The 21,527-nt window shown below is 48.8% G+C and overlaps 2 protein-coding genes across 2 annotated transcripts in view; one reads left to right on the forward strand and one right to left on the reverse strand.

Moving 5' to 3' along the window:
* Window positions 1-452: 452 nt before the first annotated feature.
* Window positions 453-15,024, forward strand: GCHFR (GTP cyclohydrolase I feedback regulator). The gene is made up of 3 exons (XM_075331158.1): window positions 453-606; window positions 13,540-13,634; window positions 14,583-15,024. Exons 1-3 carry the CDS (start codon window positions 571-573, stop codon window positions 14,704-14,706), a joined length of 255 nt encoding a protein of 84 aa, XP_075187273.1. The 5' UTR covers window positions 453-570; the 3' UTR covers window positions 14,707-15,024.
* Window positions 15,025-17,019: 1,995 nt separating this feature from the next.
* DNAJC17 (DnaJ heat shock protein family (Hsp40) member C17) overlaps window positions 17,020-21,527 on the reverse strand; it is a 34,124-nt gene continuing 29,616 nt past the window's right edge. The window contains exons 7-11 of the mRNA XM_075331157.1: window positions 20,515-20,549; window positions 19,805-19,882; window positions 18,806-18,886; window positions 17,458-17,592; window positions 17,020-17,204 (exon numbers count right to left, since the gene is read on the reverse strand). Of these exons, the coding sequence (XP_075187272.1) occupies window positions 17,085-17,204; window positions 17,458-17,592; window positions 18,806-18,886; window positions 19,805-19,882; window positions 20,515-20,549 (449 nt within the window). The 3' untranslated portion in view covers window positions 17,020-17,084. The remainder of the gene's footprint in view (window positions 17,205-17,457; window positions 17,593-18,805; window positions 18,887-19,804; window positions 19,883-20,514; window positions 20,550-21,527) is intronic.

The following is a 21,527-nucleotide window of genomic DNA, read 5'->3' on the forward strand; positions in this document are numbered from 1 at the left end:
GCTGCAGGATACTGCATGCGGCGTCCATAGGCATGCATTGCAAATCACGCCGCATCGGCTAAATCTGCCGCATGCGGCAAAAACCGGATGGAATGCAAGGCCATGCGGCACAATACGGCACTAATGTAAGTCTATGCAAAGAAAACGCAACTGGCGGCAAAAAAAAGGTTGCATTTTTTCTGGAAAGCGCCGGATTGTGCCGCACAGAAAAAGCCTGATGTGTGAAAGCAGCCTTAGCATATAGGAACTTAAAAATAAAAAAAATCCAATACAACAATTTTCAAGCCGTGTGCTGTAACCGGTGATAATCCCGGCGGTGCAGTGCTGTGTGGGTCACAGGGTCACCAGCAGATCCCTCCGCCAGAGCCGCTCACAGGGCGCCGCACCTGCACCTGAGATTATGACGCGCCAGGAGACGCCCCCATGACGTCACGGACATGTCCGCCCTCCTATTGGTGGAGAGGTGGAGGCGCGGCTGGATGCCGAAGGTCAGCGGTGGTGATGGTGCCCGGGAGTCAGTGACGGCGGCGGCCGGGCAGGAGCAGCGGCAGCATCCTCAGCAGCGCCACCATGCCGTACATCCTGATCAGCACCCAGATCCGCATGGTGAGCAGACAGGCATTACCGCTGCATGTGTACAGGGGCCGTCCTCCATCACTGAGCTGGCACTGCTCCGCTGTGTATAGACTGTGGAGGAGCGCACTGCATACCTGTGCAGCTGTGTCCTGCATATACTGTGTGCACTGTCTCTGTCCGTGTATGTGTGTATCTGATATCTGGCATCACGTGTACAGGTGTGTGCAGCGTTATCCACCTGTCCCCTCATAACTGCCCCTCTATCTCTATGCAGCATCATGTCATATCTGTCTACAGCCTCCATCCATCCATCCATCCATCCTTCCATCCATCCATCCATCCATCCTTCCGTCCTTCCGTCCATCCATCCATCCTTCCATCCATCCATCCATCCATCCATCCATCCTTCCATCCATCCATCCATCCTTCCGTCCTTCCGAGTCTGTTATCTGTCTGTCGCTGTCTTCCAATGTGTATTTATCCATCTCTCTATCTCTTTGTATCTGTCTCTGTCCTTCTGTCTGTCTCTGTTTTTCTCTGTCTCTGCCTCTGTGTATCTCTCTGTCTGCTTTTGTCTGTCTTTATCTGTCTATTTGTCTTTGTGTTTGCCTCTTTTTTTTCTGTGTCTGTCTCTGTTTTTCTGGCTGTCTCTTTTGTATTTGTTTTTCTCTCCCTGTCTGTCTCCGTGTGTCTCTGTTTTTTTGGCTGTCTCCATGTGTCTCTCTGTCTGTCTGTCTCTGTCTAGCTCTCTCTTTGTTTTTCTATCCCTGTCTGTCTCTCTGTATCTCTATGTCTCTTTCTGTGTGTCTGTCTCTGTTTTTCTGGATGTCTCTTTGTATTTCTGTCTCTCTGTCTCCGTGTGTCTCTCTGTCTTTCTGTGTGTCTCTGTCTGGCTGTCTCTTTGTTTTTTCTGTCTCTCTATGTCTCTTTCTGTGTGTCTGTCTCTGTTTTTCTGGCAGTTTCTTTGTTTTTCTGTGTCTCTGTGTCTCTTTGTGTGTCGGTCTCTGTTTTTCTGTCTCTGTCTATGTGTCTGCCTGTGTCTTTCTGTGTGTCTGTCTCTGTTTTTCTGTTTGTCTCTCTCTGTGTGTCTGTCTCTGTTTTTCTGGATGTCTCTTTGTATTTCTGTCTCTCTGTCTCTCTGTCTTTCTGTGTGTCTCTGTCTGGCTGTCTTTGTTTTTTCTGTCTCTCTGTGTCTGCCTCTGTGTGTCTGTCTATGTGTCTGCCTGTGTCTCTTTCTGTGTGTCTGTCTCTGTTTTTCTGGATGTCTCTTTGTATTTCTGTCTCTCTGTCTCTCTCTGTGTCTGCCTCTGTGTGTCTGTCTATGTGTCTGCCTGGGTCTCTTTCTGTGTGTCTGTCTGTTTTTTCTTGCTGTCTCTTTGTATTTCTGTCTCTCTGTCTCCGTGTGTCTCTCTGTCTCTCTCTGTCTCTCTGTCTCTCTCTGTCTCCGTGTGTCTCTCTGTCTCTCTCTGTGTCTGTCTCTGTGTGTCTGTCTATGTGTCTGCCTGTGTCTCTTTCTGTGTGTCTGTCTCTGTGTCTGCCTGTGTCTCTTTCTGTGTGTCTGTCTCTGTGTCTGCCTGTGTCTCTTTCTGTGTGTCTGTCTGTGTCTGCCTGTGTCTCTTTCTGTGTGTCTGTCTCTGTGTCTGCCTGGGTCTCTTTCTGTGTGTCTGTCTCTGTTTTTCTGTCTCTCTGTCTCTCTCTGTGTCTCTTTCTGTGTGTCTGTCTCTGTGTCTGCCTGTGTCTCTTTCTGTGTGTCTGTCTGTGTCTGCCTGTGTCTGTCTCTGTGTGTCTGTCTCTGTGTCTGCCTGTGTCTGTCTCTGTGTGTCTGTCTCTGTGTCTGCCTGTGTCTCTTTCTGTGTGTCTGTCTGTTTTTCTTGCTGTCTCTTTGTTTTTCTGTCTCTCTGTCTCTTTCTGTGTGTCTATCTGTCAGTCTCTCTTTATATACTGTGTTTCCCTAAAAATAAGGCAGGCTCTTATATAATTTTTTTCTCTGTGACATACTCTGGGGCTTATTTTTAGGGGGTGTCTTATATTTTCCCATGAACAACAATCCACATGTATTCCTATATAGCCCTGTCATCACATTCTGTAACCTCAGCATACTGTGTTATCCTATTACTGGTCTGATGCACACTTTTTTTTTATCTGATCGGCTATTCACGTGGTGCAGAACCTTCCTATAGTGGTGGGTACATACCATATTTACAAATGGTTAAATGTATTATTCTCTGTGTACTGCTAAGCTTACCCCAAAAGAAAGCTGAGACCCCCTAAAAGAATCGCAGTAAAAACACCTTATCCAATGAGAGTTGGCTAGTGAATGGGCTCTCACATGCAGATCTGCGCACTGTCCGGTCACACTGGAGTGACTGGTGCCCGATGTGTCAGTGCTGCAGTGCCATACATCATTCAGGTGTCTCCCTATTATATGATCTATCTTCTAGAATGTTCTCATGTATTTATGTCTTATGTCTTGGAGGAGGTTACACAGAACACTCTGCTCTTATCTCATTAGAGGGATATTGGCGAGACGGGAAATAAAAAGAGACAAGCACACAGTCAGATACAGACATCAGCCTTCTCCGATAATGGAGCAGACGCTATCTCCCATTATTACATTCCAGCCCCGGTCTGTGATGTCTCACAAGGAGGATAAGACGGCGTTGTCATGGCAGTTTAAGGGTTGTCCAAGATTCGGAATTGATCATAGTTTTGTTTTCTTGCATCTGTATAATGCACCCATATTTCTACAGTATTTGTAGATACATTCAGGGTGCACCCCGGGTGTGGCTAAGAGGCTCAGTCCACTGCTCCGCCCACTAGTTTGCATGCCCCGCCTCCCTCCCTGCTGATTGACAGCACTGGTTTGCATTGAAAGAACAGTCTGCACACTCGGGCAAGTCAGTGCTGTCAATCATTAGTGAAGGGGGCGGGGCACAGAGACTCTTGGCCACACCAGGGGTGCACCAAGCACCCTAATTAACATGTAAGATTACACTTCAGTTCTTACAGAACAGAGGCAGCTATGTGCTTCCTATATCCTGTCAGTTCAGGCCAATCTTGACAGTTATCAGTTTTACATTTTAGGGCAGGGATGACTGTCACAAACCACCGGGGGGGTCACTCAGAAATCCCCCGCGCTGGCTACCAGTACGTCACAATCGGGGGGTAGCAAGGGGGTGTCACCCCTCCTTTATACCTCCCGACCGACAGACAGAGCACGTGACGCGCTCTCTAGCGCCCCTCTTATAGTCAGGCCAATTATGGAATTGCCCGACAATAAGAAAGGAGGCCGCTATACTACTTATGCCGATTATTGAAGGGTCCCCGGTGCGAGTAGGGTATATATTCCCCCGACCTCCGCGGGCGGAATATATAATATCTTCCCGGATCTCACTGGCCTCCCCACAATAATCCTTGGCACAACTCGCTGCCACCAACCGATTTACGGTAACTATTAGCCGAACACACAGACGTGGGATTCGAGATCGAGATAACAGAACAGCCCAAGATTAATTATATAATTTAATCAGCTTAAAGCACACTAGAACTACAATATATACAATAGGGAATCTACAGAATATACAGTTATGTCAGAGTACAGTTACAATCAAAGCATGGGTTACAAACAGGCATACACAGTTCCAGCAGTTACCTTGTTGCGTCTGGCCACAGGGGGGCGCTGTAGACCAGGTTTCCAGGAACCCCCTCACAGGTCTTTCCCAACCAGGCCCCCGAGCAGAAGAACACTGGAAAATGGCCGAAGTAGGGTTATCAACCTGGGCAATCCAGGTCCCCTCCTACCTTAGTGACCTCACAGGGAAGCACTGCTCCACCCCTGGCTGGAGTTATGGACAAAATCCACAACATGGAATATGGCCATAACTTGGCCTGGGAGCGTCGTAGGCAGACGCCAATGCTCTCATTGTGACAGTTATGAATTTAGCTACAGAACGAGGGGACTCATGACCTGTCTGCCAGTTCCCCATTGGCTGATATCACGCCTGGGGCATTTCCCAATGTCCTGCTCCCATAAAAAGGGTGTGCCGGCATCGTCCACATGCGGAGACACCATTTTTATGGTTGCCATATTTATCGGAAATATGGCTTGCGAGATATGAACCATTTTTTACTGGAGTCGTTCTGTCTGGCTATTTCCATAGCCTTGCTAACTAGCTAGCAGCCCCCACTACAGGGTGACGGCAGGGAGTCATCCTGTGTCCATTGTCCCTAAGCCACCTCATTTCCATATCACAGGACATGGCCATGGATTTGTTGCTAAACCAGTTGTGTGAAGGGAAGGGGGGGGGGTGACACCAGGAGGGGGCTTCCTGACATGACTTGAATGTCATGATTTATCGTCATATCTCCGGATTTACCTCACACCTCCCCCCTTTTGAGGGCGCTAGGGGGCAGCACACTCCGGTGTTCCCCCGTGCGCCCGTCCGCGACCTCTCCTTGTCGGGACAGCCCGTCTGCGTTACCGTGGTCACGGCCCCTTTTGTGGCGAATGGTGAAGTTGTATTGCTGGAGCGCAAGGCTCCATCGCAACAATCGCCCATTCGTCCCAGAGACGGTGTGCAACCAGCTGAGGGGATTGTGGTCCGTCTCCACGATGAAGTGGCGCCCGTATAGATAGGGTTGCAGACGCTGCAGGGCCCACACTATGGCCAGGCACTCCTTCTCCATCGTGGAATAGGCAACTTCCCTTGGTAACAGCTTCCTGCTCAGGTACAAGACTGGGTGCTCTTGGCTCGCAGAGTCCACCTGGCTGAGCACCGCACCGAGGCCGAAGTCACTGGCGTCGGTCTGTACTACAAACGGCCGCGTGAAGTCGGCTGCCTGTAGCACGGGCGGGCTGGACAGGGCGTCCTTTAGGGCCCGGAAGGCTGTCTCGCAGTCCATTGTCCAATCGACTGCAGAGGGCAGCTTCTTCTTGGTGAGGTCCGTCAAGGGCTTTGCCAGGCTACTATAGCGTGGAACAAACCTCCTATAGTACCCAGCGGTCCCCAAGAAGGACATCACCTGCTTCTTGGTCCTGGGGGTGGGCCAGGATGCGATGGCCTCCACTTTCTCAGGCTCGGGCTTCAGTGTTCCCCCGCCTACCCGGTGACCGAGGTACTGGACCTCGCTCATGGCCAGCTGACACTTGCCCGGCTTGATGGTCAAACCTGCCCGGTGGATCCGCCTGAGCACCTGTGCTAGATGCTCTAGGTGGTCCTCCCAGGTGGGACTGAAGACGGCAATGTCATCCAGGTACGCGGCCGCGTACCCTTCAAGTCCCTTGAGCAGGGTGTTGACCATCCGCTGGAAAGTGGCAGGGGCATTCCTCATCCCGAATGGCATCACCGTGGACTCGTACAGTCCAAATGGGGTAATAAAGGCAGAGCGTTCCCTGGCCTTGCGAGTCAGGGGGATCTGCCAATATCCCCGGCTCAGATCCATGATGGTCAGGTACTGAGCCCCGGCCAACTGATCGAGCAGGTCATCGATGCGTGGCATTGGGTACGCATCGGCGACCGTGACAGCATTGAGCCCCCTGTAGTCCACGCAGAACCGCGTGGTTCGGTCCTTCTTAGGGACGAGGACTACAGGCGAGGCCCAAGCGCTGTTGGATGCCTGGATCACCCCCAGCTTCAGCATCTCGTCAATCTCCTGGCGCATGTGTTGCTGCACCTCCAGGGAGACCCGATATGCTGAACGCCGGATCGGGGGATGATCCCCAGTGTCCACGTGATGGACAGCCAAGTCAGTCCTTCCGGGCTGGTTGGTAAAAAACCCCCGGAAGGGGTGTAGGGTGGCCCACAGCTGGGACCGTTGGTCCTCCAAGAGCTGGTGGCCAACCTCCACATCCTCAATGGATCCGCCTGCCCTAACCTGGGCTAGCATATCCAAGAGGGTTTCCGCTTCTCCCTCCTCGGGCAGGTTGCACACGGGGAGCGCACATGCCTCCCGCTCATGATGTGCCTTCATCATGTTCACATGGAAGGGCTTCCGCCTTCCACGGGCAGGGTCCAGGGTGACCAGGTACGTCACAGGGTTGAGCTGCTGGTACACGAGGTATGGGCCTTCCCAGGCTGCCTGAAGCTTGTCCTGTGGTACGGGGACCAGTACCCACACCTCTTGACCCACTTGGTAGGTCCTCTCACAAGCGTTCTGGTCGTACCAACGCTTCTGATCGGCCTGGGCTTGAGCCATATTGTCGTGTACCAGTTGCGTCAAGGCCTGCATTTTGTCCCGGAAGCGCATGACATACTCGATAACCGACACTCCAGGGGTGGCCAAATCCCCTTCCCAAGCCTCTTTCACCAGAGCCAGGGGGCCCCGCACACGTCGCCCGTACAGGAGCTCAAACGGTGAGAATCCTGTTGAGGCCTGTGGAACCTCCCGGTAAGCAAATAACAGGTGTGGGAGATACCGCTCCCAGTCACGCCCGTGGGAGTCGACCAACATCTTAAGCATCTGCTTTAAGGTGCCATTGAACCGCTCGCACAGGCCATTAGTCTGTGGATGGTACGGGCTGGCCACCAGATGTCGCACCTGGACTTGCTTACAGAGGGTCTCCATCAGCTGGGACATGAATTGGGTCCCCCGGTCGGTGAGCATTTCCTGGGGAAAACCCACTCGGGAGAAAATCTCCAGCAATGCGGTGGCCACCTTGTCAGCCCGAATGGACGACAAGGCCACTGCTTCTGGGTACCGGGTGGCATAGTCAACTACCGTCAGTATGAAGCGTTTCCCGGAGCTGCTGGGGATGGCCAGCGGGCCGACCAGATCCACAGCCACCCTCCTGAAAGGCTCATCGATGATTGGCAGAGATACTAGTGGGGCTTTGGGGTGTGGCCCCGCCTTCCCCACTCTCTGACAGGTTTCACACGAACGGCAGTAGGCAGCCACATCGGCCCCCATTTTTGGCCAGTAGAAATGCTGGTTTAACCTGGCCTTGGTCTTAGCGATCCCTAGGTGTCCGGCCATCGGAATCTCATGTGCGATCCGCAACAACTCCGTCCGGAACGGATAGGGTACCACCAACTGTCGGTCCCTGGGCCACGCCTCCGGTGAACCCTGCTGGACCGTGGCCCGGTACAGCCGTCCTTGGTCCCAGACCACTCGCTCCGGGTCCGAGTCCGAGGGAGGCTGTGCCGCCTGCTCCTTAAGAGCTTTCAGGCTGTCGTCAGCTTCTAACGCTGCCTGAAACCCCTGACTAGATGTGGCCAGAATCGACGAGACTGTCACATCTTCAGTCAGTACCCCGGGACCTGTGTCCTGGCCTCCACCTGACTCGGCTGCCACTTGGTCAGAAGGGGAAGAGCTATCGGACCTCCGGGAGGCCCCTTGGCTTCCAGCACTCCCACTGCGGGTGACAGCGGCCACAGCCGCTGCGACCGTGGGTCGTGCCTGCTCCTCCTCCGTTCCTGACCAAGTCGCCGGTTCAGGCAGACCTACCTGGCTTCCTGACACCCCGGTTGTGGGGGAACCATGCACCGAGATCTTACCTGGGAGCACTTCCGCTCCTGGACCGGCCCCAATCTCACCTGCCTGTTCCCCTCCTGCAGCAACAGAACCCCGCTGTGAAATCTCTGGGGACCCCACATTTGCTGTGGTAGCCCCCACCCCACACACTGGTCCTCCCCCTGCAGCACCCTGCTCTCTGCTTATCCCTGCAGAGGGCAGCAGATCCCAGCTCACAGGCTGGTTACTTGTAGAGGCATTGTCACACCTTTCTCTGACCCCCTCCCCTGTCACAGCTGCAGCTGTGTGTGTGTCTATGGTGTCTGTGCAAGCAGAAATATCAGAGTTCACTCCCTCCTCCCTTACATCATTCATAGATAACACATTAACATTGTCCGGAGGCACGTCAGCACTGGCTGAAGGTTCAGCCTTTGGGGCGGGGCCAAACTGGGAGGTTATTTGCCCCAAATCTGTCCCAAGTAGCACGTTTGCAGGGATCCGATCAGTTACCCCCACCTCCCTCACCCCTCGCCCTGCGCCCCAGTCCACATAAATGTCAGCAACAGGCAGCGCCGGGTCAATGCCTCCAATCCCGGAGACAGCGAGGGTTTTTCCAGGGATCAAGTCTTGGGGGGACACCATCTCAGGCCGCACCAGAGTCACCTCCGAGGCGCTGTCTCGCAGTCCTATGGTCACAGACTGGCCGACGGTGACAGGTTGGAAGCTGTCCAGGGACCTACCACCACCCCCACCCACACAATACACCTTGGGCGGCCCTTGGGACGGGGACGGAGCCGGGGCCTTGGGACGCTGAGGGCACATGGCCTTGAAGTGTCCAGGTAGGTTGCACTGGTGGCACCGTCTTGGCTCTGCCACGGGCCTGGAGAGGGGAGTTGAGGGGGACACCCCCTGCAGTCTAGGGGCAGGTGGGGCAGTCGCAGAGTTCATCTTACCCCCTCTCCAGGTGCTGCTGGTGGCTGCTCTCCTGGCTTCAGGAGCCCGATTGTTGGTGTAGTCATCTGCCAGGGCAGCTGTAGCCGTGGATCCCTTTGGCTTCTGGTCTCGGATGAACTGGCGGAGATCCTCAGGGCAGTTCCACAAGAGTTGCTCCGTGATGAACAAGTCCAGGATCTCCGGTCCGGTGGAAAGCTGCAGGCCTTGGGTCCAGTGGTCGGCAGCTCGGGCAAGTGCCCGCCTGTGGTCAGCCCAGGAGTCCTTTGGTCCCTTCTGTAGGCTCCGGAACTTCTTGCGGTAGGACTCTGGAGTGAGGTTGTACTGTTGGATCAGGGCCCGCTTGATGGTGTCGTAGCCCTGATCTGCCTCAGCAGGCAAGTCCCCAAGGACATCCAGGGCCTTACCCCTTAAACGGGGGGTCAGGTATTTGGCCCACTGGTCCTTGTTCAGATGATGCTGCAAGCAAGTCCGTTCAAAAGCAGTCAAGAAAGAGTCCAAGTCTCCATCCTTCTCCAGCACTGGGAAGTCCTCAACACGGACCTTTGGAAGTTTGGTGTCTGGAAGGTCACGGGTGGCTGATGAGGGCCGGAGCTGAGCTAGCTGCAGCTGGTAGTTACGCTCTGCCTGGCGCTCTTCACGCGCTGCTTGCCGCTCACGCTCGGCCATGAGTTCCTTGTAGCCCTCCCGGTCTCCAGCCTGGCGTAGGGCCATAGCCATTTGAAGAAGGCTATCCGAGCCTCCCAGGCTCGGTGGAATGGCACGTGGTGATCTGCGGCCCGCTGCGGAGCCTGGTGATTCACTGTCCATTGCAGAGCGGAGGGCTGGCATCTGGCTCGTTGAGGACCCTTGGGCGAGCTGCTCCTCATCTTGTCCAGCAGTGCCCGGTTGTGCAATGTCCTCTGCAGAGCTGTTTTCTGGCGTCGAGCTCCTGGAGGACTCGTGGACAACCTCATCATCGTCTCTGGCCTGAGCATCGGCCATTCCTTTGGCTTTGCTCCTGGTGCCATCAGCCATTCTTGCAGACTTTTGGTCACTGACACAGAACTGACACCTGATGCTTCCACACACCTTACAGTATCTGCACTCTGACACTCTAGTGTTGAGCTAGTCTGAAGACCCCAGCAGCCACAGCTGCTGCAGGCAGTCTTTAGTGTCTGGGAGTATGGGTCTCACACTCACACACACTATTATCTCGATCCCACCGCTTGCCACCAATATGTCACAAACCACCGGGGGGGTCACTCAGAAATCCCCCGCGCTGGCTACCAGTACGTCACAATCGGGGGGTAGCAAGGGGGTGTCACCCCTCCTTTATACCTCCCGACCGACAGACAGAGCACGTGACGCGCTCTCTAGCGCCCCTCTTATAGTCAGGCCAATTATGGAATTGCCCGACAATAAGAAAGGAGGCCGCTATACTACTTATGCCGATTATTGAAGGGTCCCCGGTGCGAGTAGGGTATATATTCCCCCGACCTCCGCGGGCGGAATATATAATATCTTCCCGGATCTCACTGGCCTCCCCACAATAATCCTTGGCACAACTCGCTGCCACCAACCGATTTACGGTAACTATTAGCCGAACACACAGACGTGGGATTCGAGATCGAGATAACAGAACAGCCCAAGATTAATTATATAATTTAATCAGCTTAAAGCACACTAGAACTACAATATATACAATAGGGAATCTACAGAATATACAGTTATGTCAGAGTACAGTTACAATCAAAGCATGGGTTACAAACAGGCATACACAGTTCCAGCAGTTACCTTGTTGCGTCTGGCCACAGGGGGGCGCTGTAGACCAGGTTTCCAGGAACCCCCTCACAGGTCTTTCCCAACCAGGCCCCCGAGCAGAAGAACACTGGAAAATGGCCGAAGTAGGGTTATCAACCTGGGCAATCCAGGTCCCCTCCTACCTTAGTGACCTCACAGGGAAGCACTGCTCCACCCCTGGCTGGAGTTATGGACAAAATCCACAACATGGAATATGGCCATAACTTGGCCTGGGAGCGTCGTAGGCGGACGCCAATGCTCTCATTGTGACAGTTATGAATTTAGCTACAGAACGAGGGGACTCATGACCTGTCTGCCAGTTCCCCATTGGCTGATATCACGCCTGGGGCATTTCCCAATGTCCTGCTCCCATAAAAAGGGTGTGCCGGCATCGTCCACATGCGGAGACACCATTTTTATGGTTGCCATATTTATCGGAAATATGGCTTGCGAGATATGAACCATTTTTTACTGGAGTCGTTCTGTCTGGCTATTTCCATAGCCTTGCTAACTAGCTAGCAGCCCCCACTACAGGGTGACGGCAGGGAGTCATCCTGTGTCCATTGTCCCTAAGCCACCTCATTTCCATATCACAGGACATGGCCATGGATTTGTTGCTAAACCAGTTGTGTGAAGGGAAGGGGGGGGGTGACACCAGGAGGGGGCTTCCTGACATGACTTGAATGTCATGATTTATCGTCATATCTCCGGATTTACCTCACAATGACAAATTAGTAAATTTACCTTTAATAAATTCTGTGCCTCTATATAGCATCTTTTACAGACCCTCATTAAATGGTTACATCGAAAAGCACCAGTCATGCCACTGTCACCATATAGATAGACAAACCCCCCCCCCCCCCCCCAAAAAAAAGGCAACCACCAGTGTCCAATTGGGGAAGCACCAGTGTCCAGTAATGGAGCACTGTCAGTGGTAGCTCTTGATGGTTTCTTCCATGGACTCAAAATGTGACCCCTATATAGGTATCTGGACTTGTGCTGAGTGTCCTGGGTTGCAGCCATGGCGTGGCTGCTGGCTGGTGGAGCAGAGTGGCAGAAAACAATTAGAATGCTGGGTCGGAACCAGGAGGTCAAAGTCAGGAACAAAATCGAGAAGTAGTTACTAGAGAAGCCAATATCAAGGATGAGAATAAGAAGGCTAATTCTGTGAAGAGACAAAGGAGTGAACCAGAGGAATTGTATCCTATAACTGGCAGCCGGCTACTCACTGCTGGATTAACCTGATAACTGTGATGACTGTCACTAGGTGGCGCTAGACACTACTAGTATGCAGTAAATGGAGAGGGTAGTCAGACAGGCCAAGATCATAAACCAGGAGGTCATGACAGTACACGGGGCAGACAGAGATGAGATTGAGATACAAGCCGCAGGTCAGGGTTCCAGGAGGGTAGGTACAAAATACAGGGAGCAGGCAAGGATGCCTTCAGGGGGAAGTCCGAGGTCAGGGGGAAGTCCGAGGTCAGAAGCCGGGAACTCACAACAAAAACAGGAGGGGACAGGCAGAGACGGGTAAACAGCAGTCTGGAGTTGAGAGACCACGATCTGAACACTGAGCACCACGGGAGACAACAGCACAACTGTAACCAGAAAGTACGACTAGCGGCATCCTGAGCTAACACGCTCCCTAATGAAGCAGAGCAATCCCCGGGAACGAGCAGCATCTGCGAGAGCATCTCCCAGGACCAGCGTGAAACCCAGTACTGTGTACAAACAGCTGAGCATTCATCCTGCAAAATGCTCTGCACCATAGGTAACATATATATCGGCTCTGCAGGAGAGCATAGAACAATACAGAATGCTCTGCACTTCGGAATTGTGACAATTACTAGACCTTTGCTGCAAAACACAGATGAACCGGCATTAAGTCCCAGCTATCCGAAAGAGAGGGAACTTGCATATGCTGAGATATTTGCATCCGTACAAGTATAGGAATGGATGGGAGCAGCCTAATGAGCTATGCGCTGTCACATTACTTGTCCAGCCCAAATACTGTATACCTGAGCATCTATCTACTTCCGGAGTTGCCGGTGTGAGCGGGTGGTCTGCTGTGTGCACATATTCTCCCAACTCTGGAGAATCCTGACAGTGTGCGCACCGCAGTCACACAGAATGAATGCAAACTGTTATGAGAGGTCCAGACCGGGCCCCTAGGCTACGGCTGACCCTGAACATATGGTTTCAGAATGATGACATTGCCCTTAGGTCCCTTGTTGTCAGTTTAGTCCAGTTCCGAATTCTCCGGGTGCGTGCATGAAACATCTGTCTATGAGGAGCCCCGGCTATGCAGAGGATCTGGACTCACAGCTGCGTCCTTGTAAAACAATAAACTCATTATTCTCCCATTTGATCACTTTGTACAGAACTCCGAGGGGTCGACTTCAGCGGACAACGTCCATATTTTGTGTAACAATATTAGGAAATTGTATATTGCACTATAGGGACTGATGCTAATGATATTCCTTCTGTCTGCAACTGCGTGTCAAAAGCTTGTTGATTCCTCCCTAATGGATGGCTGCAAAAATTGCAATTTTTGTCATAAAAACAACAAAAACGTAAAATCAAGAAAAAAGTGCAAAAATTTGCCTAGTCTTTAAAAAGCGCCAAAAGTTGCAAAACTTCTGCGCAACTCCCTGCTGTGCCAAAACGTGTACTCCACTCCAGGGTTTGATAAATTGGCCCCGCAATATCTATACGGAACCTGGATTTCTCCAAAAATTATTACAGTGACCGTGTGTTTGGTTTTTTTTTTTTTTTTTATAGGAAATTGGCCCTACAATCGTTGGGGATGAATGTTCTGATCCACAGTTAATGGAGCGACTCGGAGCTGTCCGCAGGACCGTGCTGGGAAATAACTTGTAAGATACTTTCTTATTGCGCAATGTGTCAGTCTTGGGCTCTGTTCACATCCGTTTCTTGAGCCACACTCTCAGATTTGGCCAAGAATGGTGGAATTGCAATGAACCCCATTGTAGTTAATGGAGTCCTTTTGAGTGCAGGCTGGTGAATGTGTGTAACAAATCCGGCACATCCATTAATGATGTAGAAAACCAGAATTACAAATAAGCCTATCGTCTTGTCTTTTTAGTGAGTTTTTGTAGCAGAAACTGTCCAAAAATCTTCCCATATCTGCTCCCAAAAAATTCAGAGACCATACCCTAAAATCTACATGCATACTGTGGATATTAAAATTGAGGTTTGTGACCCCCACCAATTACGAGACCATCTGGGCCACCCCTTTAAGGAGGGGTTACTGATAGGTGCATATGTAATGCTATGATTTACATCAGCAAGGTAGGAGCCATTTTTTTCCACTCCATGTCTCTATTATTATAGAGGAACTACATATTTTTATAAATCCTACACATATCTGTAGAGGTCACTGGCTCTGTTGACTCACATAGGAAGGACTGGCAACCTCTATCTATCCCTTTAAGGAGGACCAGGTTTTGCTTCTATTTATTTCCTGAGTATTAGGTTTTTCAAATTTTTTAAATCCATCATACGGTTCAAGAGATATAGTCGTTGTTATATAGTGCTAGTGTTATCCTCCTAAAGGGGCGTGGCTGAGTATGCAGATCAGCCTAAAGACACGCCCCTGAGGATCTGGTAAAGGATTATCACTGAATACAAAGGCTCATATCTGTGAAAGTATATGGAGGATTTAGAAGAAAAAAAAAGTCATACTCAGGGGAGCAACGGGAATAAAATAAGAGCAAAATGGGCTACTTTAGATTTGGGGAAAAGTCTCCTTTTAAGGATCAAAGAAAATTTGTGTATGGATTAACTTTTCTATTTTTGTTTAGTGCAGAATATGTCGTTAATGAACCTCCACGTGTGACTCTGGACAGGCTTGAAACTCTTGGATACCGTGTCGTTAGTATGACGGGGGTCGGACAAACGCTTGTATGGTGTCTGCATAAAGAGTAGATACATCAACGTCCTGCTGTATACAAGGATGGGAGACAAATGCGAGGACAGATCTGTAGGACTTTTTTGACCCGGTGGAAGTCGGCTATTCAGTCCGGGCACAGTGCACCTCAGGGTATGTTCACACCTGGCAGATCTGTCTCAGTGGCCAGCGCACGGATTAACACCTAGATGAATGGGACAATCACAGCTAGTTTTACAAATCTACCTTGTAGGAATATACCCTTACGGTCCTGCTGCCGCTAATTAGGAAATAAACATGATCACTGTTGCACATTTCACTGGGGATGTCAATTAATAAAGAAGTGTAATTATTAACCCTTTTGAATTTGATAATTCTGTCCTTGGGGTTTCAACACCATATTCTCTAAAAGGGGGGGGGGGACCTTATTTTTGGTGGTTGGGTTAACATCAATCACATCTGAATGGCTTAACGTGGTAATGTTCTGTTAAACCATGGTTGTCCTAAAATGTCTTCTTCATGGAGGACAACGCTCCAGCTCATCGAGGTCACATCATTAGAGAACGGCCGCTGGAGACTGGGAGACCTCACATGGAGCGGCTGCACTTTCTCCAGACCTGAATCCCATAAAAACCTATGGAATCAGCCGAGTCAATGTGTAGAGGCCTTAACACTTGAGAGCTGCCCTTCAAGAAGAGTGGGATGCCAACCTCTGCTGACAATATCTCCACTTGTGACCAGCAGGAGGCATCATTGTCAAGCTCAAGGACACATGACAAGTGACTTTTTTTGGGGGGTATACCCATCACTGTTGACTTTTGTATAAAATTGCTTGAGATGAGGACATCACCATTGCTGCTTCTACTTATACGCCCAACTGTCATGATAAAATATCACTGTAGAGTGAACTTTATACATTTTCTATAAGTTTCACCCAAAATCCAAATATCCCTAGTTTAAGCATACAGATATGAATGCTGCTGTGTTGGAGGGCATAGGGGATCTGTCAGGTTCCCTTTTAACAATTTTCTTTCGTTTACACTTAGTTACCTAGGAGACCGACCACTGCTGCTAGACAGCAGAACATGGGCATTACGCGCAAGCGCTTTTGTGTTGAGGTTTTGAAGCCGTCCATGAGCATTGGAGCTCGATGTTACCCCCTAATCCCAACCAGCTTCAGCGCAGAGCTTACAAACTAGACCGCAGCGGTGGTCGGTCTCCATGACAACATGTAATAAAAGAAACTTTTCAGGAACGGCTAAACATTTTAAAAAGCAGTAAATTGCAAAAGTTGTTATTTTTACCTGCTCTAGCTGATAATGTAACTCTAAAATAGTTGGCAGTAACCCTTTTAAAAAGGGAGAACGGTATTAAAATATATATATAAATAATCGTATTTTTTGCGTTATAAGACGCACTTTTGTTCCCCCAAATTTTGGGGGAAAGTAGGGGGTGCGTCTTATCTGAATGTACGGATTATTATATACTGCAGGGTCCAGGGGAGGTGGGGGCTGCTCTGAAGAGGTGCTGGGGGCTGGTGAGCTGGGGAAGGCTACAGCGAGAGATCTCTTCCTCCCGCTCATATAATATGCACAGCCGCTGTCCATCACCGTGGTGCTGAAATTGCACCGCAGTGATGGGCTGGGGGAGCGGCGCATATTATATCTGCCTGTGCTCCCTTTGATCGCACATGCCCCCGTGTTAGATATGGCCCCCATGCTGCTGCCCATAGTAAAATAAAAAAAACTCTTTCCTTACCCCCTCCTGTGTGTCTCCCCGGTCTCCCTCCTGCTGCTGTGATCAGGCACCCAGAGATATCCCTCTGCTGTGCTGATCACATGACCGGCACTGAAAACCAGGAAGTGCAGGAGACAGGAGGAGCTCAACCATATGGAGGGACACACGAGGGAAGACCGTTCTGGAGAAGGTAAGGAAAGACTTTATTTTACTAAAAGCAGCAGCATGGGGGCAATATCTAACACAGGGTGATGTGTGCCAGCCATAGAGGACATGTGGCATCACAGGGGACCCGTGTGCCAGCACAAGGGGGCCATATCCAAATTAAGCGGTCTAATTTTAGGATGGGGGGGCTATATACCCTATATGATTTGTTAGGCGGACACTGGCATTTTAAGATGGACCCCATTTATTAAAAAATTCTCTATTCCTTCACTAAATTTGGGGGGTGCGTCTTATCAGGTGCGTCTTAAAAAGCGAAAAATACGGTGTAATATATATATAATTTTGTTTTTTTTGCAGTATTGCTGCGTTAGACAATCCCTATAATGTAAACCTGAGTGTTAAGAAATTCTCCAAAAGTGACATGGCGATACACAAACCTGTCATACAACTTACAAAAGTAAACTGTATTTAATACACTATTAAAAGTAGGAAAATATTACAATATAACAATAAGTTATGTGTTGTCTTCGTCATCTTCTTGCTGGAGCTGTTGTATTAATCGCTGCCGCTCGGCCGCTTGTCTCATCCTCATCAGCACCAGGCTTTCATAGTCCCGCTCCGAGCGTAGCGAGTCCTGCGGAGGGAAGATTTGATGAGTACACGGTGTGAACACAGACGAGGCTGTATAATATTTCCGGTATATGGCGCAGGAGTGTGCACGATAATGGGTTATTCTACATAACCTGCATTACCAATTTTGTTGTGAATATCGGCACGGATGTGCGTGACGGTGCTGTGGAATGTAATGTATAGTCAGTTTCAGGAAAGGCCGACGACCCTTTTATATCAAGCTTTAAGTTTCACATCCGACATGAATCCCTTCTTACCTGAGCAGAGTTACTGGAAAGGTTTGAAGCCATTTTGCTGGCCGTCTCCGGCACAGCGGAGGGTGGGGGAGGATCCAGCCAGGAGATTTGCAGAGGATTATGTAACAAGCCGGCTTCATTTCTCACAGCTAGTTCCTACAGGACATCACATAAGACAAATGAGCTGTATGGATAACAGGGTTAAACCCTTAAAGGGAATTTGTGTGCAGGTTTTTGCTATGTAATCTGAGAACATGATATAGACCAGGGGTCTCAAACACATGAGCCACATGCGGCCTCTCAGGCTGCTTCCTGGGGCCCGCAGACCAGGTAATTATTGCGGCTGGTGCAGTCAGCGCTTTATTTCAGATGAACGTTTTGCAGGCACAGAGTCAAGTTCTTTCTGCACAACTCAATGGCAGCTGCTGGCCAATCAGAAGAAAGCAACTGAGGCGTGTGACCTCAGCTGCTTGCCTCTGATTGGCCAGCGGCTGCTACTGGAATAGTTGTGCAGAGAGAGCTTGACACTGCACAGTGGCGGCAAAACGTTCATCTGAAATGGAGATGATGCGCTGACAGTGGATGCGATAGCTACCGGGTCCACATGCCTGTGGGCCCCATGAAGCAGGAAAGAGGATGCCGAGGGAACAGAGGACAGGTGAGAAGAATGTGTTTGTATATGTGTGTTGCCCGCTGAGGCTGCACAGGGTGTGTGTCCAGAATGGGACATTACTACAAAAAGGAAGCCCTGCAGGGGAACGTAACTACAGGAGGAGGACCAGGATGGGGCACGTTACTACAGGAGGAGGACCAGGATGGGGGCACGTTACTACAGGAGGAGGACCAGGATGGGGGCACGTTACTACAGGAAGAGGACCAGGATGGGGCACGTTACTACAGGAGGAGGACCAGGATGGGGGCACGTTACTACAGGAGGAGGACCAGGATGGGGGCACGTTACTACAGGAGGAGGACCAGGATGGGGGCACGTTACTACAGGAGGAGGACCAGGATGGGGCACGTTACTACAGGAGGAGGACCAGGATGGGGGCACGTTACTACAGGAGGAGGACCAGGATGGGGGCACGTAACTACAGGAGGAGGACCAGGATGGGGCACGTTACTACAGGAGGAGGACCAGGATGGGGGCACGTTACTACAGGATGCACATTTGTTATAAAAAAAAAAAAAAAAAAATAATAATGTTCAAAAACAATGATCTAAAGGTGTATAGGAAAAAATAAATAAACTATGGTACCAATAAAAATGTTACTTTCTCCTGAAAAGTATGACCCCCCCCAAAATTTTTGTTTTTTTTATGTGCAACCCTTATACCCATCCAGTGATGTAATATTTCACATTCACTTACTGCAGCTTTAAAAGTGGCAAATTCAGCTATGGCCGATCCCTTCTTTTTGCTGGACACGATTACGTTTAATACTTCGCCGTACTGCAATATAAAACTAGTATAACGTCAGTAATCGCACTATGGCAACAACATCAAGTGGTGTAAAAATATAAGCATTTTTTTTTTCTTAAACTCCTCCCTGTTGCAGCCATTTCTTTTTTCCTCCACGAGCTACAACTTTTTATACGAATTTTATTTGTAGGAATTAAGAATCTAAAAAAAGCCCAAGTGGCAAGGGACAAAATGAAAATATTACAAATTTTAAAAGGAAAAAATATATGATAAAAAAAAAAAAAAAAAAAACAACTTTTTGGAATCCATAGTCTTCATTGGGGGGACACAGGAACCATGGGTTAATATGCTGCCACCTGGAGTCTGACCCCAAAAATACATCTTAGAAAGAAAAAAAAATACGTAATGACACCCATCTATTCAGTTTATGCAAAAACAAGACCACCTTTCCTCCAAATGGAGGATACAAGAAATTGATGTTGCGGCGAGTACCAAAAATCTTTATTTTTCGGTTGCCGCATTAAAGGAACAATATAACTAAGTGTAGTCTGGTGGGGAGGCGTGAGCCTTTTTTCTAAGATGCATTCTTAGTGTCAGCCTCCAGGTGGCAGTATATTAGCCCACCCATGGTTCCTATGTCCCCCAATGAAGCAATCAAAATGTACACAACACAAAAACCAGATTCAAAATAATGTTATTTTTTGAATTGTTTAACAGCAGCAACAGGAGTGAGCTCCGATCGCTGCTGTCAGGGGCAGGTGTTGCCTGTATAACACAGCCGGCGGCTGCAGCATGCTCAGCTCCTGAGTCCGCTCCATAACAAACCGGTATGTTAATTATTACAGAGCCGAGATGCTAAATATACTGGAGCAAAGACAGGGGAAACTTTTAAAATTGTCATTTTTCACAAAACAAAGACCTATGTCATCCAATTTTTTTTGGCACAACCTTTTGTAGAAGCCTCCGGAGCACATCCTCGGTGTATCCTCCTCTTGTCCCGTCATCCTTTTTGCACTTCCATTTCAGCTGATAATGAGAATGGATCAGTTACATATAGTTTATGGGACTCCACAAAAAGTGTCTGATCCAGTTTCCTTCCTGGTGACTTTTTAAACATTGATCCGCATTTTAGAAATAGTCCATAAAGCAGTTGTCCACCTTTAGGGACTATTTTTATTGCTATCTTACCTAAAATTATCTATTTTTTCAGTTGTGCTTCATTAATATTGTTGCCCTTTATATATCTTCTAGATCCTCTGTGTTCCTAACTGCAAGATGAGTTAACTAAGAAACTGTCAGCGAGCTCATTTTAACAGTGAATCTGTTATATCTCTTTTTTTCTGAGCTCCACTTGGCTGATTCATCACCACAGACTACATCAAAATTGAATGTGAAGGGAAAATGTTTTTAAAGCCAAAATGGGCATAATTTTTAATAAAATGCATTAGCAAAAATGTTTTTTTAGTCCCAAAAACATGCATTTAAAATAAAATTATATATATATATATATAATATATATATATATATATATATATATATATATATATATATATATATATATATATATATATATAATATAAAAAAAAATGTCTCCAGAGGTGGACAACCCCTTTAAGGAGTTCTAAAATGGGACTATAGCGACAAATGACAGTACAAACCTTGAGTTTTGCAGGTCCCCCGCTTTCTGTGTTCCCTGAAAAATATAAAACAATTAATATTGAAAAGTAACGAGGCAAGACATCCATCTAAAATAATATTTATAAACCTATACTAACTGTCATGTCATAATAAGGCTTAAAAAGTGTCCAATTAACACTCTTAAAGGGGCTGTCCCAACCCTTCTACTTCTCTGTTGCCATGTTCTGTAGACGGGATGTCACCGCTGCAACTCGGGGTACAGCGAAAAGGCAACACAGGAACAAAAGGTGTCTCAAAGGGTAAGTAATGCTTGAATTTTTTTTAAGCAGTCTTTTTTTTTTTTGGTTTAAATCCGCCATACGGTTTTAGAGATATGGGCCTTTTTATTTAGTGCTCATTTTAAATAATCTTTACTCAGGGGGTGTGGCTCAAGGTAATTATGCAAAGCAGCCAAAAGACACGCCCCTGAGGATCCCGTGAGACGATATTTTTGGTACCATATGGCGGATTTAAAAAAAGAAACAGAAAAACAATACTATTGGGAGCAGCGGGAGTAAAGCAAGAGCAAAAACTGAATCTGTCAGCAGGTTTTTATGACATAAGGGCAGAGATACTGATTCCAGCAATGTGTCACTTACTGGGCTGCTTAGTGTAGTGTTGATAAAAATCACTGATTTAATCAGCAGCAGATTATCATTACAGGACTACTTTGTGTGCTGCCATGTAGTCCTGCATATTCATAACTGCAGCAGAGAAAACATTGATTTTATCAAAATAACAACAACCAGCTCAGTAAGTGGCACATCGCTGGAATCAGGGTCTCTGTCTCTACATTAATAATAATGAATAACGTTTGGAACACCATTCTAAGTCTGAACTGGGTGCAAAAAAACCTAAAAAAACATCACTATGGGGAGATAAGGTATGCACACCAGTGACTATGTAAGGGGAATACATGGAATAGCAGAAACTGCTGTGTGAATACTGACTTGAAAAATCCAATAGCTATATGTAAGAATGAAAATGTGAAAAA

This window comes from Anomaloglossus baeobatrachus, chromosome 12 (genome assembly GCF_048569485.1).
Source record: "Anomaloglossus baeobatrachus isolate aAnoBae1 chromosome 12, aAnoBae1.hap1, whole genome shotgun sequence".
NCBI classification, from domain to species: domain Eukaryota; kingdom Metazoa; phylum Chordata; class Amphibia; order Anura; family Aromobatidae; genus Anomaloglossus; species Anomaloglossus baeobatrachus.